This window comes from Apiospora aurea (genome assembly GCF_038362705.1).
Source record: "Apiospora aurea strain CBS 24483 chromosome Unknown utg000007l_segment0_segment0, whole genome shotgun sequence".
Lineage (NCBI taxonomy): Eukaryota > Fungi > Ascomycota > Sordariomycetes > Amphisphaeriales > Apiosporaceae > Apiospora > Apiospora aurea.
Window position 1 is genome coordinate 2884606 of NW_027117394.1, and position 19653 is coordinate 2904258.

General features: G+C 54.3%; 9 protein-coding genes across 9 annotated transcripts; 7 read left to right on the forward strand and 2 right to left on the reverse strand.

Moving 5' to 3' along the window:
* Positions 1–1557: 1557 nt before the first annotated feature.
* Positions 1558–3024, forward strand: PG986_011146 (uncharacterized protein; the record flags this gene model as incomplete). Its single annotated transcript, XM_066847368.1, has 3 exons — positions 1558–1584; positions 1630–2325; positions 2422–3024. 3 exons carry the CDS (start codon positions 1558–1560, stop codon positions 3022–3024), a joined length of 1326 nt encoding a protein of 441 aa, XP_066696859.1.
* Positions 3025–4727: 1703 nt separating this feature from the next.
* Positions 4728–5705, forward strand: PG986_011147 (PLC-like phosphodiesterase; the record flags this gene model as incomplete). The annotated part of the gene is made up of 3 exons (XM_066847369.1): positions 4728–5238; positions 5294–5589; positions 5643–5705. 3 exons carry the CDS (start codon positions 4728–4730, stop codon positions 5703–5705), a joined length of 870 nt encoding a protein of 289 aa, XP_066696860.1.
* Positions 5706–6715: 1010 nt separating this feature from the next.
* On the forward strand, positions 6716–8407 carry PG986_011148 (uncharacterized protein; the record flags this gene model as incomplete). The annotated part of the gene is made up of 4 exons (XM_066847370.1): positions 6716–6755; positions 6829–7637; positions 7772–7959; positions 8023–8407. 4 exons carry the CDS (start codon positions 6716–6718, stop codon positions 8405–8407), a joined length of 1422 nt encoding a protein of 473 aa, XP_066696861.1.
* Positions 8408–9313: 906 nt separating this feature from the next.
* Positions 9314–10427, forward strand: PG986_011149 (uncharacterized protein; the record flags this gene model as incomplete). The annotated part of the gene is made up of 2 exons (XM_066847371.1): positions 9314–9507; positions 9596–10427. 2 exons carry the CDS (start codon positions 9314–9316, stop codon positions 10425–10427), a joined length of 1026 nt encoding a protein of 341 aa, XP_066696862.1.
* Positions 10428–11396: 969 nt separating this feature from the next.
* On the forward strand, positions 11397–11709 carry PG986_011150 (uncharacterized protein; the record flags this gene model as incomplete). The annotated part of the gene is made up of 2 exons (XM_066847372.1): positions 11397–11431; positions 11481–11709. 2 exons carry the CDS (start codon positions 11397–11399, stop codon positions 11707–11709), a joined length of 264 nt encoding a protein of 87 aa, XP_066696863.1.
* Positions 11710–11805: 96 nt separating this feature from the next.
* PG986_011151 (uncharacterized protein) lies at positions 11806–13182 on the forward strand (the record flags this gene model as incomplete). The annotated part of the gene is made up of 6 exons (XM_066847373.1): positions 11806–11971; positions 12050–12158; positions 12210–12330; positions 12561–12609; positions 12671–13011; positions 13081–13182. The coding sequence occupies 6 exons, from the start codon at positions 11806–11808 to the stop codon at positions 13180–13182; spliced, it is 888 nt and encodes a 295-aa protein (XP_066696864.1).
* A 511-nt stretch (positions 13183–13693) lies between these two features.
* Positions 13694–15563, reverse strand: PG986_011152 (uncharacterized protein; the record flags this gene model as incomplete). The annotated part of the gene is made up of 2 exons (XM_066847374.1): positions 13694–14600; positions 14707–15563. The coding sequence occupies 2 exons, from the start codon at positions 15561–15563 to the stop codon at positions 13694–13696; spliced, it is 1764 nt and encodes a 587-aa protein (XP_066696865.1).
* A 1570-nt stretch (positions 15564–17133) lies between these two features.
* Positions 17134–18162, forward strand: PG986_011153 (uncharacterized protein; the record flags this gene model as incomplete). The annotated part of the gene is made up of 1 exon (XM_066847375.1): positions 17134–18162. The coding sequence occupies one exon, from the start codon at positions 17134–17136 to the stop codon at positions 18160–18162; it is 1029 nt and encodes a 342-aa protein (XP_066696866.1).
* A 304-nt stretch (positions 18163–18466) lies between these two features.
* Positions 18467–19512, reverse strand: PG986_011154 (uncharacterized protein; the record flags this gene model as incomplete). The annotated part of the gene is made up of 2 exons (XM_066847376.1): positions 18467–19019; positions 19094–19512. 2 exons carry the CDS (start codon positions 19510–19512, stop codon positions 18467–18469), a joined length of 972 nt encoding a protein of 323 aa, XP_066696867.1.
* Between the last annotated feature and the right edge of the window lie 141 nt (positions 19513–19653).

Consider the following 19653-nt stretch of genomic DNA (forward strand, 5'->3'; position numbering starts at 1 on the left):
TTGCTCGGAACATATTTGCTCTTCTGAGATCTGTGGGAGGGCTGCCAGAAGGCAAGGAGTTGGAGAACCCTCGTTTGCTTGAGGGGTGGCGAATATACCTACATACCACGAAACTGCCACCAACACTAAGTCCAGAACTCATGATCATATGGTTTCGGTCCTTCCACCACATATGGGAGTTACTGGGACGAAATTCGAAGGTACTGGGATGAAACAACAAAGAGAGCTCGCTATTTCTCGAGTCGCGATCTGTGTGAATCAAATTGGATTTGGATAACAATACCAATCGAGCTTCGCAGCACAAGACATAGCATGGCGACAAAGGCGAACACGGCCTCGAATATAACCTAGAGTCGTGGGCATTCAATGAAAAGTGACCTTGCCTGGTAACTCATCATCCTTCGTTTTCCAATGACGAAGAAATCCCCAGCAAATGCATGCTGCCTTAGTGCCCAACACCTAAATGCGTAAGATGGTGGTGTGGAACAACCCTGTTTTCTGGCGACCCCAATACAACCAAACGTGCATTGGCAGACGCACACTGCAACACTCCATAAGGGCCTCGCTCTGCACTTCCAAAAAAAAGAAAAATGGTCCGTATACGGAATTCCAGCTTTTGTAACGTCATTTTGAGTGAGAGGAATGTACCCAGGCATTGCTGTTCTGCGGAACTTGTTAATCTCAGATCACTCATGGCAACGACCAACGCACTTCATATGCTTGCGCATCTATATTCCCAGCTTCATTATAAATATTCATTCTGGGCCATATCGTCTTACGCGAATCTACTATGCACATCATAAAAGTCAATGTACGGGGTTTGCCCGTTGGCCAGCGAGCGAGAACCAACAATGCAGGTTGGATTTGTTTGTCGCCAGGTAGCGCTTGTTTGCCCACGAAGGAAAAGTCGGAAGAGATATATCACCGTCGGGAAGCTCCCTGATTTGCTCCCAGATAGCCAAAGGATTCGGAAGGGACATTGGGGCGGTGGATTGGGCTTCGAACCTTGAGCAAACATGGATCATTCATTCAGGGGCGCAGTCGTATATAATGATGAGGCTTGATCGTGCCGTCTTGGGATCTAAGTACTATGAGATAGGCAGCTTGGCCAAACACTAAGCGTACACCATCATCAGCACGATACCGAGATATAATTTGAATAAGTTCGCATTAAGGCAATGACGGAAGCTTCGCGGCGCTTGATAGCGGTCAGCGTAGCATTCGCGCTGTTTACTGTAAGTACATACTTGGTCTTCAATACTGAGGCTGGCAGCTTGGCAAGTTATATTAATCCAGTTGTGATAGGACGGAGCTGTCTACACTCTCGTACGTCATCGTGATGGACATATTTGAGTCCTCCGAAGACCTAAACTGAACTTGGGCGCGACCACAGATAGTGCCGTTCTTGCCCGAACTCTTTGGGAAACGGTTTGCTGTACCGGAAGCCAAAGGTGGGATAGGACGTTGGCATCCGATTGAGTATCAAACTGATCCTATACTGACACATTACCGAGTCGCATGCAGTGGAACACTGGATGTCTCTAGCACTGGCGATATATGGGATCGCATCGTTACTATCAACTTGTACGTTGCACCCTTCACCGCTATGATGAATGCCACTATTGGAAGCTAATCGGCCATCTCAAAACAGGGGCAGCAGCCTACTACACCGATCGATGCACGCACAAGAGCCGTCTATTCATGCTCGGGAACGTGATTCTGTTTGCCTCGACGCTTCTTTTCTTCCTGGGACCTACGCCAAGCTACATCCTGATAGCGCGGGCGTTGCAAGGCGCTTCGGGTGCTCTGTTGTACATATCGGGTCTGGCGTTTCTGATAGCTCATATTGAACCGGAAGTTTTGGGGTTCTATATGGGCTACATGAAGCTGGCGACGACGGTGGGCGAGCTGCTGGGACCGCTTATAGGCGGTTCGCTCTACGAACATGTTGGCCTTTGGGCTGTGTTTGGAGTGACCGAGGGTATCATTGTCGTCGATATGATACTGAGATTGCTCGTCCGCGAACCGAAGAAAATGCAGGCCCAAAGAAGCGATAGCATGAAGTACGAGGCCCTCGCGAGTGAAGAAAGTCGATGGATAGATGCTGAGACGCGTTGCTCTACTTCATGCCTGATCGTAACGGGACCCGCGGTGGCCCTCGAAAGCACCGACTCGGGCATGATCACGGCCGGAAATTCTACTTTCTTCAACGTTGCTGAAGATGGTGCGAGATGCGAGGCGACGTTGAAGGACATCAGATGGAATGCGGTGATAAGTGTAGGGTTCACTACAGTAACTGGCGTAGTGCGATACGCATTAGAAGCCGTAAGTTCCCATGTGCCCTCATGAGACCTCTGGCCAGGCATTGAGAACCTTGGACCTATTCACTGAGATTTGGCTTCTTCGGTTTTAAACAAGCAGACAATTCCACTCTATGTCCTCCGCCACTTCTCGTGGAACTCCACCCTGGGCGGCGCCGCCATCTTCGCGCTCCTGTCGCCCGCTGTCCTGGGCCCCTGGGTCGGGCGCTACACTGCACAACACAGCCCGCGACGCCTCAGTCTCTACGTATTCGCAGTGGCCGGGTGCCCGCTAGGCGCGCCGGGGCTACTCAACAAGCCTAGTCTCTGGGTGGAAGTTCTGTTCGTGCTTGACCTCCTCTCGATCGGCATCTGCATCGCGGTGTCGACCACGGCGCACATGACGGTCCAGTCGACGTTCGCGCAGAAGGGCGGCGAGCTCCTGGTGCGGCTTGCTGCTGCCTCTGCCCATGACGATGACGATGGTGACCGAAGACCGACCGGCTGGGGACTTACTTGGCTCACGAGCGGGGTCTTCCTGGCCGCCAACAGCACCGCGTGGGCGCTGGGCATGTTCCTGGGCCCCCTGGCGGCGGATCTGCTCGGGTTCGGGACCGAAGCCGAATGGCTGCGTCTATGCTGGTTCCTCGCGGGCTTGTCTTGGCTCGCCGCGCTGGGGATTGGGCTTGGCCTGGCGGGAAAACGCGGGGCTATTCCCGCATGAGACGCCTTAGGACGTTCGCTGGAAATTGATAGACATGTTTTTCCATCTGACCTGCATGGAAACAGGTATCGTTGTAAGACCTACATATGTGAGATTACTGGGGTATGTAGCGAGCAAGACTCAGAAACTGTAGCTGCTGTTCGATTGCTGGATAACAGTACGGCGGGTTGACCACGACGGTGTCATTCCAAGTGCGGTTCACTCTAAATGATACCTATGCTATCTTTTGGTCTGGAATATGCCAGATCAAGGATACTGTCTCTCAGATCATCACTCTATGGTCTTCTGCTCGATAATACCTACCTAGCGATACCAAACGAGAAAACCCCGCCTGCTTTTAGTCAGGGGAACAATAAAGTGCACAAGGATGGGTCAGTCGGGTAGATCTCGTTGAGTGGGCATCAGCTCCCGCACTAATGAATCTACAGGGGGGCCAAGCAGGGAAGGCAGACGGCGCTTTGGCAGCTACGGCAGCTGACTGGCCAGCGTGCATGGTTTCAACAGGAAAGCTTGCACACGCGAAACGGTCGAGCCTGTCTTTTCGAGTCTGCCGCAAAAGTGTTTCCGTTGCCACCATCCATGTCATCAGCAGGTAGAGAAAGCAGAAAAAGAACAGCGTCAAGACCCGTATCCGCAAGCATTTACTCTCTGGAGAAAAAAGCCAATAAGACAGCCAAGGATGTCAACGTGTGTGGCGACAGACGCCAGGCTAAAGGAATACAAACTTGAGATGATCGAGGTTCTACATACACCACAAGAAAGATGCTTAAATTCAAAGCCGTCACGGATCTCTGCCACAACGAGCTGCCTGAAGGTGTGGCTAAACCAGATGGGCCTACCTGAACTCTAAGAAGCAATACAACTTCGACAAATACCTGAGTGGAAGATCTCCGGAAATGGCTAATCTAGATGATATTTCCATGGTCGAATTTGACACCAATATGCTCTTTCCCAGTCAGCATCATTGATCTACCAAATGCCGCTTCCTCCATCAGCAAAAGAACGTTGGCTGCTGCTGCTGCTGTTTTCGTCGTTCGCTGCCCCCAGGCCCCCCTAAAGTGGGGTGCACACTGATCACCTTCCAGGGACAGGTGCTCCCCGGCGCATGGATCCTTCCTTCCTCATGCAACTCATCCCGTCTTTTCATCAACCAATTGGTACGAGAAACGCGCCCACGCTCGCCCACGCTCGCCCACGGCCCAGTGGCCTGCTCGAATGGAGAGAGAAGGCAGTGAGTGAGGCATCCGATGGCTTTGGAGTAGGTACACAGTAGACGCGTCGCCACCCCCTTGTCGGGGGTGCTCGAATGGCAAGACCCCGTCTCATCCAGTGAAGCCCCATTCCCGCTTCTCGTGCGCCGTCTGAACCATGCTCCTGGCTCCAATATCAACCACTGAGCTATTGCTCACCTGGCTCGTTCATGCGCCCACGGCAATGCTGACTGGAGCCAGCTGGACTCGGCCCTTTTGCCAGGGTGACAGTGAATGCACCTCCGAAACGGCGTTTGATATGCATAGCTGGTGTTCAAGTGAATATCAAGTAAGTCACCAGTGGGAAAAAAAACAAATTCTGCCACTATTTAAGAATCTGCACCCGCTCTGCCCTCCCAAGATCCAGGCTGGACTCCTTCCTTCTAGCCCAGACGAGTTCCAGGCTATCGTCGAGCCCGTTGATGCCTGCCTGCTCGGATTCTCGCCCTCACCATGCGCGCCTTTGCTACATTGGCGTTGGCCTTTGCGCCGGTTGCCCTTGCCCTCGACTGCAATGGCCACACTGAACTCTGCGATCGGAAGTACAGCAACGTGACGTTCATGGGTGCACACGATTCCTCTTTTGTCGGCATACTGCCCTCGGACAACCAGCTGGAATCCGTCACTAAGCAACTGAGCGGCGGTATCCGCTACCTCACGGCTCAGACTCACCCGAAGGACGACGCCATCGAGCTATGCCACACGTCATGCATTCTTCTAGATGCTGGTCCTCTCCAGGATTACCTGGGGGATATCAAGGCGTGGATGGATGGCAATCCGAACGAAGTTGTCACCTTACTCCTTACTAATGGAGATGCGATCGATATCAACAAGTTTGGCGATGCCTTCAAGGCGGTCGGTTTGGACAGCTACGCTTACACGCCCGGCGCAGATCTGACCATGGACGACTGGCCTACCTTGGGAACCATGGTCTCCAACAAGCAGCGGTTGGTTGTGTTCATGGGTAAGTTTCGCGTTCCAGCAGGTCGAGTTTACTACAGATGCTGATTGCGAGACAGATTACCATGCCGACACCTCCAAGGTGCCGTGGATCCTTGACGAGTTCAAGTACTACTTTGAGACACCATTCGACACGACTGACAAGAACTTCGCGCAATGTGCCTTGGACCGCCCGCAGGGTGCAACGGCTGATGGGCGCATGTATATCGTCAACCACTTCCTGGACATCGAGATCTTCCCAGGCATTCTGATCCCTAATCTGGCGGACGCCGGAACGACCAATTCGATGACTTCGATTCTTGCGCAGACAGACCTGTGCTACGGCCAGTACAATCGGACTCCGAATGTTGTCCTTGTAAGTTCATGCCTATCTCCCTTCGCGACCTGGCATCGACTGACTCGCCGCAGCTCGACTTTGTTAGCATAGGGGATGCGATGAAAGCGCAAACCGATCTGAACAACCTCGGATAGGCCTATCTGTTCAGGCTATATGCCTCGACGACGTAATAATGACCTAATGAATCTTATAATACAGCAAATATTCCCATCAACTCTTGCGTGACCACCAACCATTTTGTGGGTCGACGACGTGATTTTGGTGTTACTAGCCAGCTACTGTTTTGCGATCTATCTCGTTCCTAATTATCCCACCACTTTGACACGATGAACGGACAATTCCTTGGCTGACTCTATAAGCACATAAGTCTAGACTGAACAGGTGCAGTCACGGCAGATAATGTGGAACATAGAAACACTTCGCAACCCCTAGTGGCTCACGCGGCAAGCGGCTATCGCCAGTCAACAGCAGAAAGCAGCGCATATCCCCCACAGGTCCATGCGTGATCTTCAAACTGGCAACCGCCTGTCGGAGCCGCCTCTGAAGCAGATGCAGCCCCAATCTTCAGCGCCGGATGGGTTGCCGATTGCAAACCCACTACTGGCTAAAAATACATCTTTAGCGATGCCAGTATCGTGCACATCCAATCGTTCTCACTGCAGACATGGTGTGTAATTTTTCTGGGGCAGGCTGACAGGGGTCCGGCGGTTGCTTGAGCCAGTAGCCAATCACCGCCCAGGTGGTATTTTGGGCCGGCCAATAAGCTCTTGAGTTCTCCAAGCACTTTGGTCTCGGCGTTGCCATCGCCGCCTGGGGAATGCACTCTTCTCTTCGGCGGCTGCGGAGAGCGGCACCCTTTCTTTTCCGGACTTGCTCATGAAGGAGATTATAAAGATGACGAGCCTCTGGTCTTTCGTATGTCTAGATTCTAACTGGTGTGGGTGCTATCTATAACTGCGAGACGAACCTTTTCCTTACTTTGCTGGCTGTGTTGGTTCTTCTACATCTTGCTTCATTCCTGGATTGAATGGGCGTATGTCGTAACTAATACCCGCGGGATATTCATTAAACCATTTTCTTTCCTTATTCTTTATTTCCCCCCTTACATTAGAGGAGATTGATTCACCTCTCGTTTTCATTCAAAATGCGTTTCACACAATTTCTTAACACGGCGTTGATATCGTGTAAGTAGACTCGAGCCCTTCTTGTTGGTTGATGGTGTACTTGAAGCTAAACATCGTCCACGATCTACAGCAGCATGTTATACGATAGGCTCGCTGGCCCAAAGCGTGGCAGGACCACAGGGTAACAACAACACGGTCGCGTCGTCCATATTCGTCAGCGGCACCGACGACATCGCCTTCGCCCTCAACGTCCCCAACAATTCGGCGACGGACCTGTACTTTTCTATCATGGTGCCGACTCAGCGGGCCTGGGGCGCCATCGGCCTGGGCTCCAGCCAGATGGCCGGCGCCCTCATGCTGGTCGTGTACGGCTCCAAAGACGGCCAGAATGTGACCGTCTCGCCGCGGCTGGCCTCGGGCCACTCCGAGCCCGTCTACACACCGGACATCAACATCCAAACGCTGCCGGGGACGGGGCTCATCAACGGGTCCGCGGCATATCTATTCAATGGGAAATGCACCAACTGCCGGTCTTGGAAGAGCAGCGTCAAGAGCGACGACGGCAAGCAAAACAAGACGATCGACGTCAAGAGCACGGAGCAGAGCTTCCTCTACGCGACGGGCCCGCTCGGCCGCAACACGGTCCAGAGCGACGACAAGGACGCCGCACTCAAGATGCACTACAGCTACGGCACGTTCACGCTGGACATGGTGCGCGCGACGGGGCTCGGGGGCGTGCCGGTCATCAGCCCGGACGGCAAGAACCCGGGCCGCGTCGGCACGACGCTGCGGCTCCAGGTCGAGGGCAAGACGGACCGGGCGGCGACGGCGCACGCGATCATTATGGTGTTTGTGTTCGTGGGGCTGTTCCCGTTCGGGACGCTGGTGCTGCGGCTCGGGAACTGGGTCCGGTGGCATGCGGTCAATCAGGGGTTCGGGGGTGTTGGTTATTATTGGGTTTGGGCTCGGGGCGGATATTAGCAAGCTCTACAATCGGGTAAGTCTTCCTCTGGCAAGGTCTTGCATGAGAGCCGGAGTGAAAATGAAGGGAAAACTTACTGACACATATCCGACAGTCCAAGAACTTCAGCAGCGCTCATCAGGTCATCGGCATTTTCATCTTCATCTTTGTCCTTGGCCAGTTCGCTTTGGGCTTCTTCCACCATCGCATGTACCAGAAGACGGAGAAGCCGTCCAAGATGGGCCCGATACATGTCTGGCTCGGTCGGTTCATCATCGTGATGGGAGTTATCAACGGATTCTTGTAAGTCAATCATTCCATCGAGTCTCATTGGCTACCTTTTACTAATACGACTCTTTCTTTCAGGGGCTTCAATCTCGCGCAGAGCAGCCACTGGAACCTCATTCTGGGAGGACTCGTCGTCTTCGTCTTCCCCGTCATCGCGCTCATCCTCGTGACGAAGCACTTCATCTCCAAGCGCTGGAACAGCCACAAGGATGGCACCAACAAGGAGGGCGCAGCTGTCAGCGGTTTCGACATGGAGCCCTGGCGCCAGACGGCCGAGACGCAGCAGTACCAGCAGGCCAGCTACCAGCCGAACCCGATCATTACGCGACCGCAGACCTCGCACGGTCGGGCTGGTCCTAGCTTGTCGGGGATGCCTGCAGGGGCGACACCGGGTTACCAGGTCCACATTGGGACCGGGCCGGGAGTGCTGGGCCCGCAGCAGTCGACACGTGAATATGTGTAACGAAAACAAAAGGGGTGGAGGTTACGGACGGCGAAAATGTAGCGTGCCTTTTTCGTTGGTGACATGGCATAGGTCGGGTTTGATAGCTCGAGCGGACAGCATGGTGCATGTCCAGTCAAATGCGGGGTTTAAAGGGGGCGTTCAAGAAGGTCGGGGTCAGGTCACGGTTATGGGCTTAATATCATATCTATTAATGTGATACAAGAATGTTTGCTATGTCACTGCATTGGTATGCATGTGATGATCATATCTCATTATTTCCACGCTCAAGTTGTTCACTTTTCCATCATGCTGCTTTCTGAGCCTGTTTCTACGCAGGGATTGCAGCTCTGGCCCTCCAGCCACTCCATGTCTACCAGGCCTTGACCTCGACGTCTGATTCGTCAACGGTTGGGCACCATGTTGGTTCTACCATATCGTCGACCCTCATGTTACCCACCATCATGTATTCTGCAGGGCACCACATACGAAGAACCAACACGGTGGTGTTTCCCGTGAAATGACTCAGTTGATTGGATGGGTTGTGTCATTTCATTTCGCTTGACCTCGCTTGCTTTCTCCATCGATGGCTCCTTCCCGCAACACATCTCGTCCCGTCCCAGGGAACTCGGAAGGCACCGCACCAGCTTTTGGGGTGCGGACGGGCTGTTTGCTGGGAGTTCGTTGAACAACGGGAAGGTGCAGCTATCCATGTCGACGTTTCCAGTAAATCCAAAAACCACCCGAACGGCGGGATGTTGGGGTCGTTTCTCTGCAGTGCTGGACATGGGATCAACGTAGCTACCTGCCACTCGCTTTGCTGCGTTCAACTATATCGCATTCGAGTTTCTAATCTGCTGTCCTCAGCTCCTGTTCCACTCTCTATTCGCTATCGTTCTTTCCATTAGCTACGACTCCCACGTCAGGATGGCTGCCCCGGTCACAGAAGCCCCAACCACGACCGCAAACGGATTACCGACCCAAGTAACACCATTCTCGTTTAATGCCCCCGGCGACCCCTGTCAACAATCGGTCTACTGTCCTTATATCAGTTACCGGAATTATCTCTCCAGCCCTAACCTCTTTCACAGCGAAAAGTGCGTCGGCGTGCAGACCGGGGAGTGAGTTTGGCACCATATTGACCCATCGAGAGCAATGCTTCCCGAGCGGCTACTTCACGATTTTCCCAAATGAATACAATTCTCTCAGACCTGGCTTCGTGGAGCCAAGCAACGAAGGAGATCGATCAACTCTGGCATACCCGAGCACTGCGTGTTTGGCGGGGTGGACCACGGCTTGCACCACGACGCTCACCCATCAGGGCTCGCCCTATTCGCAAGCATGGTGTTGCCCTTCGGGTAGCTGGTCCTGCGCAACCGAGACGGGCGTATCGGACAGGGCAGCACCCCAGCGGTTGTGTCAGAGTCCGTTGTCGCAAAGCACAACTATTTGGATGACCTGGGACCCTCCCTATTCCAATAACGGGTCGGACATCTACACGTGGACCGCTACGGTTACGAGCGAGGAACCGCAGAATGCAGCAACTGTTTTTCACAAGGTCTTTCCATTGCAATTGACAACCGGCGTGGAAACTACAACCGGAGGCCAAGGAAGCCCCAGCGAGACGGCAGGAAATGCAGAAAGCGACAACTCTGGAGGCAATCTTTCCCAGGGCGCGATTGCGGGGATCTCCGTGGGCTCGGCGCTGGCGGTACTGTTCATTCTTTTCGGGATGTTCCTGTTATACAGAAGGCGCAAGAAGAGGGCCCCCGAGCCCGAGTCTGCTGCTCTGCAGCAACCCCAGCCGCCGCAAGACCACTGGGAAGGAAAACCAGAGCTCGATGGTTCGGCGGCAGCGCCTCGACCTGATGAGGTTCCCAAAATGGAACTCGACGCCGTTGATGCCGCCCGCGCATCCACGGCGCTCACTGCCAGTATCAGTGAGCTTGGGGGTCTCAGCCCGAGATCGGACGGCGCTGGTGACGGCGGTTTCCCATCGCCTGATAGTCGACACAACCATGTGTTTGAGATGCAGGGCTAGCACGAGCGGTTATACTGGAGGATGCGAGTCATACCAGAAACCACAGACATGTTGTTGGAGTGGTAGTCGCTGAGTGGCGACTCATCACAAGGGCCTATGAACACTTGGTTCATTATCTTCACGATCTAGTCTCGGGCGATATGTACCACGACCTAACTCGTTTTCTTTGGAAATAATGCCATTTAAACGAGGGATAGACTACAATCGGGTGGGCTTTTTTATGTGACGCGGTAGCTGTGGTCATTTCAATGCTTCGTTCGGGCAGACGTTGGTCGAGGTGCGGACGTGTGGAATTTGTCGGTACACAAGCCGGCACCAGAAAGGAAGCTCTGTTACTTTCTTTGATACGATATTCGTGCCCAACCCTAGGATAAGGGTGTGCAAGAAGGCTAGTCGACAGAGAAAGAGATAGGATGCACCCGCATTCGACTTCCCGAACGCATTCCCGGACCTGCGAGACCTCAACCTTGCAGCTGAAGGCGCGGTGTTTACCCATCTTGGCGGGTTAGCAGAACGGTCTGGAATACGTTGCATTGGTTGTGGATGAGACTTGTACCTGTTCAGGGCCCCTATTGAAATACACTGCATCTATCTACATTCCAGTCGAGCTGCCTTCCCTTCGCTTTGTTGGCCTAGCCCGGTCAATAGGGACTTTGATAAGATTCCCATCTTCCCACCAGTCACCAGCAAGTACAGCAACAACCAACCAAATAAGGAAAATTCGAATTATCTCATTTAAATTTCTTGTTGAACATATATCCTACATTTAATGATGACATTCAATTGTTATACGAGCGGGTTCAGCAAGTCATCTTCGAGTGCCAGACCTGTGACAAAGGCACCCCTCACCTGGTCACGCACGATGTTGATGTTGCATCTTCGAACGACGAACTCTCGTGCTTGTTGGAATGCTAGGACTGCAGTTCCATGCGTCTCATCAATCTTACAGCTCCAATCAGAGATTCGAGAATGGCCCAGACCAGGTCGCGACTGGCTCTGGTTGGGTAACGTTCCGCTGCCCCAAGGCGACCTGAGCATAGGCTGAATTGTCAGTCAATATGGAATCTCACCCATCGCAATATGGCTCTATATTACCCCCACCACTCACGACGAAAACTATTGGGAGCTTGCCTTCAAGCGAATCCTGCACTACGACTACGCCATGCATCATCGCTTGCTACCTGTTGCTATTCTTGGACACATTCGCTCTGTTCTGAAGCGAGCTGGTCCATGGGACGACCTGAGCCGCGTGACCGGCGACGATGCCGAACTCTACAAATAGGAGTGCTTCCCGACATCCTACCGCAGTCAAGCTTCTGGGGCAGTTCTCGGAAAGGCTGTGATTTTCCTATAACACTCCCAAACGCGTGGTCTCACCATGATGGCAGCGACTATACTCCATCATCTTTGCCTGATCGTAGTCCTCCTTGCTCTCAGGGTGGTTTCGGATTGCACCAGTTATGGTGTGGACTTTGCGAATGGAGGGTCCTACAACATTGATGGATCCTCGAATGAAAACTTCAGTTTCTCGACCATATTTCAGGGTTCGTAGGATTCAACCTGTTGAATTTGAGTCTGTGTGAGTTGGGCTGACGGTTGTTGGTGTCTGCAATGATCGCCAGGCTGCACCGATGAGACGATTACACCCGTGCTGAGAGACACGAACGGTAATTCATATGGGTGCACGTCAATCAACACCAACCCCGAGGGGACTGCAGTCACTTCGACTTGGTAAGGCTTGACCCTCATGAAGTCGAATGGACTTTACTGACCAGTTCCCAGTGGAATCCCGTACTCTCAGATGTGGACCGGCCAGTGGAGGATAATTCTGTCTGGGCGCCAGATAGCCGTTCAGCGAATTATCAATCTCACCGTCGGCAAGCCAGAGACCGTGGTGGTTACCGTGAGTGCAAGAAGTTCTAAACTGCCGAGTCCAGTCTGACCAAGGGATGTCTAGGCAACACCAACAATAATTGTCGGCATCACGAGCATACCAAAAGCTATCAGTAAGCTCAACACTATTAGGGGTCAAGATGAAAGCGATACTAACATTTACACAGCTGTCATCGCAACCAGAACCATTACCCAAACATTGATCTTACCACCACAGACCATAACTACGCCATGTAACAGGCCTACTTATACCGTCACAATCACGCCGACGCCACCGACAGTCATCAGGGTAAGTTACTAATACCCAAGACGCTGCCCCAGTCAACAACAGCCACTAACATACGACACAGACATCAACAGTCGTCAGAACCGAGACCGACAAGACCGTAACAAGAACGGTGCACACGACCATCACGCGGTCAGCCTACTGCCACTTCCCCACGTCCAAGACCACGACGGCCAAGTGGCCCCCGTGGCCGCCGGCGACCGCCAACGCCAGACAAGACGCGACGACCGTCCCCGACGCGCCGATCCCGACCAAGGCGCCCGAGCCGCCACGGGACTTTTCCCCGCTCGCGGCGACTACCATAACGGTTACGGAGACGACGTATACCGTCACGCTCACGAGCGTCACGACGCTGCCCGCGGTCACGACGACGGAGACGTCGACTCGCACGAATACTGCTACCATGTAAGCCGTACCCTTTTCCGAGCTAGCCTAATCCTGCTTTTCATCAATGGCTGACATCTGCCTTGACAGTACGCCTGCACCCAGCACCGTCTGTCGCCCCGGCGGCCCTGGAAAGACGATTACTATTACCAGGCCGTATTCAACCATCACGTTGACGACCGTCACGTATAGCACGTCGCACGTAACTGGTACTGTCACAGTTGGGTACGTAATAGCTCCTCCCTGCCCTGTTGGATTTCTTTCTGCGGGCCAGCCGGCTTTGTAGTTGCAAGAAAACTAATCTGGTGGGTTATTTACCCCTTTAGGCAAACGACGGAGACTACAGTCACCAATCGCCCCGCGGCAACCATCTGCTGGAGACAGGGAGGGTGGTTCGGGTGGCCATAACAGGTAGGGTCAGCTGGCCATTATGGTGTTCCTTCTGATCCCTCCTTGTATTTGCGGCACTGATCTACGAGCGGACTGTAGTGTGGAAGCATCATCAGTGGGCATCTCATCGGTAACGGATGTTGAAGTAGCATGCTTTTGACATTGATTATTTGATGCAGTATGCTATTCGGTGAACATAGGAATGGAAGCAGGATATACAATGACCTTTCGATCAAATTGATGAAACAGGGGAGAGCTTTTGCTGTAGCCAAGTGCATTTGAGACGTACTATCAGCTACATACAGACGAAGTATTACATCAATAGTAGCAGTCCCATCATAGAAGAGCCGAGAGCAAGAACTCCGTTGGCGTATATGTTAGTACTAACGGCAGCAGACGTGGGCGGAAGTGGTCCGGCGCACGCCGTCGCATCCTCCATCTCCAACAACACCGCCTCGGCCTGCCGCACGCTGATCGTAACCGCGCCGTCCTTCCCAACCTTCACGGACTCCGTAGTCCCCCCACCCAGCATGTCGCCCGACTCCGGGTCAAACGAAACACCCGAGACCGTCATGTTGCTCTTGGCGTTGGTGCCGGGTCCCTGGAGCCGCGTTACGATGGCGCTGCTGCCGGCACACCACGAGGTCGCAATGTTCAGGGTGCGGTTCGGCCGGGCGCCCTCGCTGAACATGGTACCGTCCGTCACCGACAGCGTGGACGGGTTGCTGAGCCCCTCGGTGCCGTTCCAGACGCCCATATCGAGGAAGACGAGTTTCTTAAGGTGCGGCTTGGCCTTTTCCGCGGCACCCGAGTATACCGCATACCCGCTCAGCGAGCTCGAATTCGCCTCCCCGCCAAGCGCCGCGATGCTGTAATTCACATTCACATCCGTGGGCGCCGCGACCACCTTAGCGACAAAGTAGTGACTATACCAGTTAGGCCGGATCCCGCCCTCCAGGATCTCGTTCTTGAGCTCATAGCCGATGGGCGTGAAGGCGCTGTACTCGCTCTGGGCGCCGAGGTGGAAGTACGTCTTCTCGAGCCCGAGGGCGGCGCCCAGCAGCACGTAGTCGACGGTCCAGAGGGCGGCGCCGAAGGTGTCGCTGATGCCGCTGCGGCCGCTGCAGCTGACCGAGTTGGTCTCGCCCATGATGAGCGGGGCGCCGGCGCGGTCGGCGGCGGCAACTTGGGGGCGTACTGGGATACGTTTTGCCAGAGGACTAGGTGGTGGGATAGGAGGTCTAGTCGCATTCGGTGCCTGTGAGTCCGGCGTCAGTATCTATCTATTAGGAAACAAACCAGAAAGGGGACCTGAGAGTTGCTTACCACCGCGCTGTGTCGCACGTGGACTGCGGGTACAGATGCATGGCGTAGCTGCCGATGATGGCTTTATCCTGCTCCTGCTCCGCAATGCCGCCGACACGGCTGCGGTCAGTTGCGAGGGTGGTGAGGTTCTCGATGGAGAAGTCGTCGATCTCATCATGCTGGTCAGGGACCCAAGGCGGATCCGCAAACACACCCGCCTGGAACTTGGGCCGCTCGGCTTCGGGCATCTCCTGGTACCAGTCAGACGCGACGATCTGACCCGTCAGGTTGCGGAACTGATCGATGTAGCGCTCGACGCCCCAGTCGGCGCCGCGCCAGCCCTTGTTGATGAAGTGGTCGATCTCGTTCCCGAGCTCAAACATCTTCAGTTTGCTGCCCAGTGCCGCGTGCACGGCCTCGGCCTGGGTCACGGCGTTGGCCCAGCCGGACTCGTTGGCCCGGAAGTTGAGCGAGTAGATCAGGTCCGTCCCCGGCGGGAAGTAGTCGGCCCAGGCGCCGTACCAGGCGGGCGTGACGTTGAACTGCTGGACGGTGGACAGCTCGCCCCTCACGGCGTCCCAGTCGCGGCCGTTGGGCAGGGTGGGGTGCTGGTAAGTCTGGTCGGCCGTGTTGCCGCCGACGCGGATCGGTGGGGGCTTGCCGGTAATGGCGGCGATGGAAGCGAGGAGATTGGACGCCTTCGGGTTCTCGGTGTAGGCGTTCACCCAGATGGGCTCGATAGAGTAGCCGAAGACATCGTGGACTAGCGGACGAGTCTTCACGTCGCCAGAGGGGAGCGTAATAGAGTTTGTCTCTTGCCCTGCCACAAGACCGGCAGCCGCAAGTGCGAATATAACGCTTCTTCTGGGTTTCTTCATGTTGGTGTGATGAGTTGCGGTGTACCTGAGCCTGTGTCTGGCCGCAAGGTGGGAGCAGTGGACAACGTCATCTTTTGTACTGCAGGCGAGTATTTACCAAGTGATGCTCGTGATTCTTCCATCTCCTCACCTATCCCATTCTCGGCCGCCAAACCGGTTCCTGCCAGGGGCGGGAACGTAACCGTATCCCAATTGAGGGACCCAAGCCGGGGTAATTGCCAAGGATTGCGGGGTGAATCGGACGATCCGGGGGAGCTGGAGCCGAAAAAGCACAAGGTCTTCTGTCCCCAAGCGAAGGCCCAGCCACCGATGACGAAATAGCAACAAGACACAGACCAGGGGAATATATTTGGAATTGGCGTTATGAGATAATTTAAACAATGCATATACATGATTGATGTCTCTTAATAGCCTGGTCTTCGATATTAGCAGCAAAGCTGGGTAGCACTCGCGTAGAGTAGCTGCCGAGCTTTGAGAGGATTAATTAAGGACAGTGGGGGCGATGCATCCCGTAAGGTTTGGTAGTACCTAATAACTTGAAGAAATATGTAAACTGAGCAATTGTACCGCTCGGAAATATCTCAACACAATCCAACCGGTAGCTTCTCGAGCAATCGAATGTCGAGAGTTCCACACACGAGCACATCAATGCGACGCATAGACCGTACGGTTCTTCGTTTGGCAACGATCGTGGCTTCCGAGCACAGGCCCAATTCCCCCGCACACGCCGACGGCTTCAGATGTGGCATCGCCGTAGGCTTGCTGTCCGGACCATTCGAGATAGCCGTTGTACGCGATCCGACATGGCCGAGTAATACTTACATCGTTTCAGACAATAGAGAGAGAGAGAGAGAGAGAGAGAGAGAAATGAGATGTAACAGGCGTTTGAAGCTGGGGTCACTTCGGAGCAGGATACTGCAGAATGATCCCATCCATCTTCGTGTCTTGCGTTGCAGTTGCAACGTTATCTCGACGCGTCAATTGTGTCCCGGTGAGTCTTCCTATGCTTGCGATAATATGCCGCGAAGTTCTCTTTCTTGCCTTTAGGGTGAAACCTGGGTTTTCAAAAGCTTGCATCAGCTGTTGGGTCTTGTCGTTTTCAACCGTCACTCTGACAAGTAGTAGGGCGAATCTCTAAAAGACACGGAACGCCGCCTCCGCCATCATGTCAAAATTGCCTGGAGCAAGGACGAGTGGGAAACGAATATCCAGAGTCTGCGTGAGCTCAATGCCGACCTCGAACGCATTCGGCACCAGGCATTCGAACTCAGTAATCCTGGCAGTACAAAAACGTCCAACAGACGGTTCAGTTTGGCAGTGCCGCGAGAATATGGTAACTTCAGTGCTATCCAGAAGGCGTCCAAGGCGTTACATCAGGCTCTGGCGACTGCATGGTCGCGCGAAGCATCGAAAAAAATCTGTCGCTCGTACCTTGAGACACGAGGTGAAGCTGTTTACGGACGTCAGAGTCAACGATGGTGTTCTTATGGAAGTTGCAATTCGGTGCTACGGTCATACTGGTAGCAATAGGTAAGAGGGCTCCATCCTCATGCATGGGATGCGCGCGCAAATGCTGACGAGTAGTCAACCTAGTGGCGGCTTTCTGTCTGACACGACCTGGGCTACACTCCAGGTGCAATCGAAATCTTTGGAATGGTTGGACACGGGCTTAAGCACGCCACCCCCTTCTGACGACGGCCGGCCGAAGCGACGCAAAATGCATTTCGCAGACGACTGCACCCCGACAGGCCTAAGGCCAGTCATAGGCGCAACAGTGCCTGCGTCGCCTGAAGAGGTCGAAGATGTGCCATCGCGGCATGGAGATATCGGCCACTCGAAGCTGTGCTTTGCACTGCAACCCGAGAGACTGCCTGCGGCACAGACGCGCTGCGCGCCCTGCTTGGGATATATTGAGAACTCAAACGCGACGAAGGACGGCTTCAGGCATTCGTTCTACCGGGACATACCGGACGCAGAGGAGTATTGTGGGCTCATCACCATGGGCCAGATGCTTTCGAAGCCCCTCGAGCACTCCGTGTCCATTGTTCAGCAGCTCCAGCTTGCTCGCGACCTCGCCGTCACCGTGCTGCGCTTTCACTCGACGCCATGGCTGGGGAGCTACCTTACCACGAGGGACCTGGTTTTCGTCAAGCGGGCGCCATCGGTAGGATTCAACCATTGTCTGCAGACCTTACATCTGGTCAGCAACTTCACTCAGCGAGATGACGTCGACGAAGACAAGCTGCTCAATGTGCTGCCCATGGAGACTACAGATGATGCTGAGGCGGAAGAAGACGCCCGACTTCTGCACGGGGTACGCAACGTGACGCTCTGGTATCTCGGGGCCATCCTTCTGCAGATCGCCTGTTGGCGGGATATGGACGCGACGACCAACGACGTCTTGACGGTCCGCCGGCTCTCGTCGCACGTCTTCGCAATGGGCCCCAAATACCAGGAGTTGACCAAGAAGTGTCTGGATTGCGATATTGGGTACGGGGATGACCTTTCAAAACCCCGACTACAGCAGGCCGTGTACAAGAACATTATCTGCGAGCTAACGGATATGATTGAGAGACTAGACGTTGACCCAGATTCCTGACCAAGGGACTGCTCGGTATTATTGAGCATTGCCCCACTACACTTGCAATTTGACAATTCCACTCCTGACTTTTACGAGGGACTCAGTGCGAGGATATAACTGCGATTCAAGCTTTTTGGGAAGACGAGATGACTCTTTTAAAGTCAAGTGCGACTATGTTATGGAAGTGTCTCGTCCCTTTTGGGTATACAGCTGCTGTCGGTTGCGGCAGATACTCTAGCATGCGATAATAACAGTGTAAAGGTGCAACGGCACAAGTGTGGAGGCAGATCTCATTGCCAGCTACCACGCCTTTTGGCTACAATTAGATGGCCATTCCGATTATATCTCTCCACTCGTCTACATCATGATTCTCAGCCGCTGCCTTTGCTGCCGCATCGGCGACGGTGTTCCACTCTCTGGGTATTCTCCAGAACTGAATGTCCATGCCCGCGTCTTTCCATCTTTCCACCTCGCCAAGGAGCATCTCCCACAGGTCCGAGTTCTTGACGGGCGCGCGGCCCCTGGTCATCCATCCATTTCGGATCCAGTTCCTGGCCCAGACAGTAGAGCCCTCGACCACGTACACCGAGTCGGTGGCGATGACCGCCGTGTGGAAGTTCTCGCCTGCCCAGTGTCGGAAACGCAGAGCGGCGATGACGGCGCGAAGCTCGGCACGGTTGCTGCTCTGGATGGCGTCGTCGCCGAAAGGGCCTTTCGATTCCAGACGGCCTTCTGCAACGCCAGGCGGGTCATCAGGGCCGGTTCCTGCCTGGTGCACAAAGGCCCAGCCGGCCTTGGGGTTGGCCTGGCCGTTGTTGAGACATGCGCCATCGGTGAGGAGTAGGAGCATGCTCGGGTCGTTGCGATGGGTATATCTAACTTATCGTGTCAGCCCATCTCGCACATGGTTTGGTCCATGAATCGTCCCAAGCTGGGCGGCGTGACTGACCGAATGGCTCTCATCCAAGCACGTCTGCCAGAAAACACTTCTGCAGGGGTGGTTGTCGGGGATGGGGGACAGAACTTGGTCGGGAATGCCAGGCCAGTGCCTCTTCTCTTCTCCGTGCCGCGAACGGGGGACCGGACGTGGTCAGCAGGCGGAGGCGGGGGTTGCGTGCAGATACCCTGAACCCGACGCGCGATCTCCTCCAAAGCTTCTTCGTCGTCCTCGTCGTCGTCCTCATCCTCGTCCTCGTTCAAGACCTCCTCCATGAAACTGTAGTCACTGCAACACTTCCCACAAACAACGAAACCGTGGGGACCGCAAACGACGCGGCCATCGGGAAGCTCACACGGGCCCTCCTCATCATCACTGCTATCCGGGGCTAGAGGGTACATACCCTGGGCCAAATACCACCCAAGAGGCATTTTGGATTTGATCGCAAGGCCGACGGGCGGAGGGCGGTAGTGATGCCAAGCAGCCGTGTGTGTGTGTGGCTGCAGTCCGTTTGGCTGTAACTCGAGGGAAAGTGAAAGGTTGTTTTTAAAATGGAACGGATTATTCCATTG